The sequence below is a fragment of the Zingiber officinale genome, chromosome 4B, assembly GCF_018446385.1.
Source record: "Zingiber officinale cultivar Zhangliang chromosome 4B, Zo_v1.1, whole genome shotgun sequence".
Lineage (NCBI taxonomy): Eukaryota > Viridiplantae > Streptophyta > Magnoliopsida > Zingiberales > Zingiberaceae > Zingiber > Zingiber officinale.
In genome coordinates this window covers 124052129-124055817 of record NC_055993.1, presented here as the reverse complement: position 1 = coordinate 124055817, position 3689 = coordinate 124052129, and the positions used below count along the sequence as shown (strand labels likewise).

At 51.9% G+C, this 3689-nt stretch overlaps 1 protein-coding gene across 1 annotated transcript; it reads right to left on the bottom strand.

The window, feature by feature from the left end:
- Nucleotides 1-710: 710 nt before the first annotated feature.
- Nucleotides 711-3419, bottom strand: LOC121976421 (phenylalanine ammonia-lyase 2-like). Its single transcript, XM_042528572.1, has 2 exons — nucleotides 2919-3419; nucleotides 711-2583 (listed from the first exon to the last, which is right to left on the bottom strand). The coding sequence occupies exons 1-2, from the start codon at nucleotides 3326-3328 to the stop codon at nucleotides 834-836; spliced, it is 2160 nt and encodes a 719-aa protein (XP_042384506.1). The 5' UTR covers nucleotides 3329-3419; the 3' UTR covers nucleotides 711-833.
- Nucleotides 3420-3689: the final 270 nt, after the last annotated feature.

Below are 3689 nucleotides of genomic sequence, written 5' to 3'. Positions count from 1 at the left end.
ATCGGTTTGATTACTCCGTGTCGGAGACGGTGGGCCGGTGTTTAATCCCCAATCGACGTATGACTCGCCCGACCGATCAACACAGTTCATCTGTTGACCGTCTTGACCTTGACCTCCATCGTGACAGCAAGATGAAGCCCCTCCTAATCACCGTATCATATAGTATAGACTCACATCCGTTAATGGAGCGGACTGGTGAATTCTATATATCTAAATTCATATCTAGTAACTCAAACCTAGTATAATAATAATTAAATTACTTAATGAATTGGGATTCCTAATCAGCAAGCTTTGTTAGCCCATCGAAGATTAAGATAATATTTGGATTATGGATTTGAGAATAATAATTTAGAAATAATTTCTAGATTTATGAAAATCAACCAAATCCATATAACTAGTTTGGTTTCATTTTCATTTCTATTCTCATTCCATCTTACTATCAAACTCATACACATAATCATTCTCATCATTTAACCCAACACTACCTAAATTTAACAAGCAAATCAATACAAAAACACATCAAGAAATAGATCTGGTCCAGATTATAGAATCTTGGCAGAAGAAGCTCAAATCATCATTCATTTGAAGGTTAATGCAGACAAAATATATTATTATTTCATGAAGAATTAAGTGGTATATGATATAAATGTGAACTTTGAGATTGAAGAAAAGTTGGAAGAAACAGTTTGTAACTTTGTATCGGATTATGGTTTGCTCTGGAAAATAATGAGATTATTAAAGAGATAAGTAAAATACAATAATCTGCTTGATTCTGATTTAATAAACAAAATGCATATTTTTAACTCTGTTTGTTTGTTGTCGTTTTTGTTGGTTTAGCAGATGGGAATGGGTGCGCCATTCCACTCCTTCAGGCAATCGAGCAAAGGATCGACGAGCAGCCCTGCGTTAATGGCCGTGAACACCTTCTCGAACTCCTCCCCTGGCGACCGCACCTTCTCGCCGGTCAGGTACGCAGCCCCGAGCTCCTCCCTCACCAGCCGGTACAGCGGGTACGATCTACACTCCTTGATCCGGTTGCCGATCGCCGCGCTGCCGTTCTCCACTGCGGCCCGCGCCGCCTCCACCTCCTTCGGCACCACCGCCTTGAGCTCTTCCTCGAAATCCGCGATCTTGTGGAAGATGGACACAGCGGCGTCCTTCTCCTTGTCGCCGTGGCCCAGGGCGTGCTCCACCAGCACCATCCGCAGCTTCGGCATCAGCACGTAGGTGGAGCTGCAGGGGTCGTCGGCGTAACTCAACACGTGCTCCCGGTCGACCACGGTGAGGAGGTCTTTCTCGCAGAAGCGCGCCGGGTGGAGCTCGCCGTTTGCGGCGGTGGTGAGCGCGCGCTTGGCAGCGAGGCTAACCGCCGTCTTCACCGCGTGCTTGAGGTTCTCCTCCAGGTGGCGCAGGTCGATGGCCTGGCAGAGGGCGACCAGGTAGGTGGCCGACATGAGCTTGAGGATGTCGACGGCCTCCGCCGTTTTCCTGGCGGAGATCAGCCCCAGCGAGTTCACGTCCTGGTTGTGCTGCTCCGCGCTCTGGACGTGGGTAGTCACCGGATTGCCCAGAAACTGGAGCTCGGAGCAATAGGCGGCCATCGCGATTTCCGCCCCCTTAAAGCCGTAATCGAGGCTAGGGTTCCGGCCGCCAGAGAGATTAGACGGCAATCCGTTGTTGTAGAAATCGTTGACGAGCTCGGAGAATTGGGCGAACATGAGCTTGCCGATGGCTGCGATTGCGAGGCGGGAATTGTCCATGGAGACGCCGATGGGCGTGCCTTGGAAGTTGCCGCCGTGGAGGGCCTTGTTCCGGGCCACGTCGATGAGGGGATTATCGTTGACGGAGTTGATCTCGCGCTCGATCGATTTGGTGGCGGCGCGGAGGACCTCGATTTGGGGGCCGAGCCACTGCGGCGACGTGCGGAGCGCGTAGCGGTCCTGCTTCGGCTTTTGCAATGGATCCTGCTCGTGGAGCTTCTTGGCGAGCTTGGCGTAGGCGCTTCCGTCAAGGACGTGCTCCATGATGGCGGCCGCCTCGATCTGCCCCGGGTGGTGCTTCAGCTTGTGGGTAAGGTGGTCGGTGAACTCCGGCTTGCCCTGCATCACCTCAGCGAACACGGCAGAAAGGACCTCGGCGAGGAGGGCGAGGAGGTTGGCGTCGTATAGGACGAGGGAGGCGAGGCCAGACCCGACGGCGGTGCCGTTGACGAGAGCGAGGCCCTCTTTAGGTTGCAGATCGAAGAAGCCGTGCGGGATGCCGGCGCGGCGGAAAGCCTCGGCCGCATCGATCGACTCGCCGCCGGGAGCCACAGCCCGGGCGTTAGGGCGCCCGGTGAGGAGTCCAGCAATGTAGGAGAGTGGGACCAGGTCACCGGAGGCGGTGATGGTGCCGCGTAGTGGGAGGCAAGGGGTGACGCCGGAGTTGAGGAAGCTGGCCATGGCCTCTAGAATCTCGAAGCGGATGCCGGAGTAGCCCTGGAGGAGAGTGTTAACGCGGACGAGCATGGCTGCCCGGGCTGCCGGCGACGGCAGCGTATGGCCGGAATCCTTTCCGGAGCCGAATATTCCAGCATTGAGAAATCTGCATTTTGAGGTGAGAAAGACATTTATTATTCTTTTTATGGCTAAAAAAACATTATTATTAGTAATTACTTTCTCCAATTTTTTTTCCCATTTCTTAGTCGTCGTTTAACGCGTTTTATGGTGGAAGAGTATCGTGTTATTGTGGCAGGGTTGGGGGTGTGCTGGCAAACATCAAGTAGTTTTAGTTGATTAAATTAATCATTTTTTATATTAAAAAAATAACTTGCTCACGTAATTACAGCTCATCCACCCAAAAAAAGAGTCTTTGTTTCGATTAAAAAAATTCTTTTATTTAGTTCAAAAAATAAATGGAAATGAATAGAGAAACAATACCTGATCAGCTCCCTCTGCAGTGCGCCGCCCTCCTTGGTTCTCCGGTGAGAGGTGGCGCCGAATCCGGTGGTGACGCCGTAGCTGTCGGTGCCCTTCGTCATGCTGTCCATCACCCACTGGCTGCTGGCGCACACGCCTTTGCGCGCCGCCTCCGACAGCTCCACCCTCACCACCCCCGCCGCGGCCACCGCAGCCACCTGCGCGACCTTGAGCGTCGCGCCCTCCAGCAGCACCAGAGGCCGCCGGAACTCCTCCACCATCCTCTTCACCTCGTCGAGGTGGCTCCCCGAGAGCCCCTCCGCGGCCGCGCCCCAGTTCAGGGGGTCGCAGCCGCTCTTGATGCAGAGGCCGTCGCCGTTGCCTTTAACGGCAGCAGCTCCGTTTGCGTTTGCTCCGTTCACGACCTCCATCGCGTGAATGATCGGAAGAAGAAGAAGAAGCAGCAGAGGAAGACAGAGAGATAGATTTTTTCTCTTTCTCCTGCTGGAATAGGAAGAAGGCGAAGGCTCTAAATAGGGGAACAGGGTAGATGAGTTGGTTGGCACTGCCCTTGGGCCGTTGAATTAGGTTCAGTGAGATCTACGGTCAGATTTTAGCCTCCATGGGTTGGTGGAAGGAAATAATATATACGAGAAATATAAATTTCCAAATATCATAGTTTACCAAAATTAATCCCAGGGCTACGCCGCGTTGGTAATAATGGGACGACTGCCTAGATAAGGAAGATTTAAAATTTATCTGTGATACATTCTATCTTTGGAAAATTTATAT

Excerpts from the sequence above, each read along its gene's own strand:
- LOC121976421 (XM_042528572.1), bottom strand. The coding sequence starts at position 3,328 with ATGGAGGTCGTGAACGGAGCAAACGCAAACGGAGCTGCTGCCGTTAAA. Across the intron at positions 2,584-2,918 it reads CTGCAGAGGGAGCTGATCAG|ATTTCTCAATGCTGGAATAT; the intron begins GTATTGTTTCTC and ends CTCAAAATGCAG.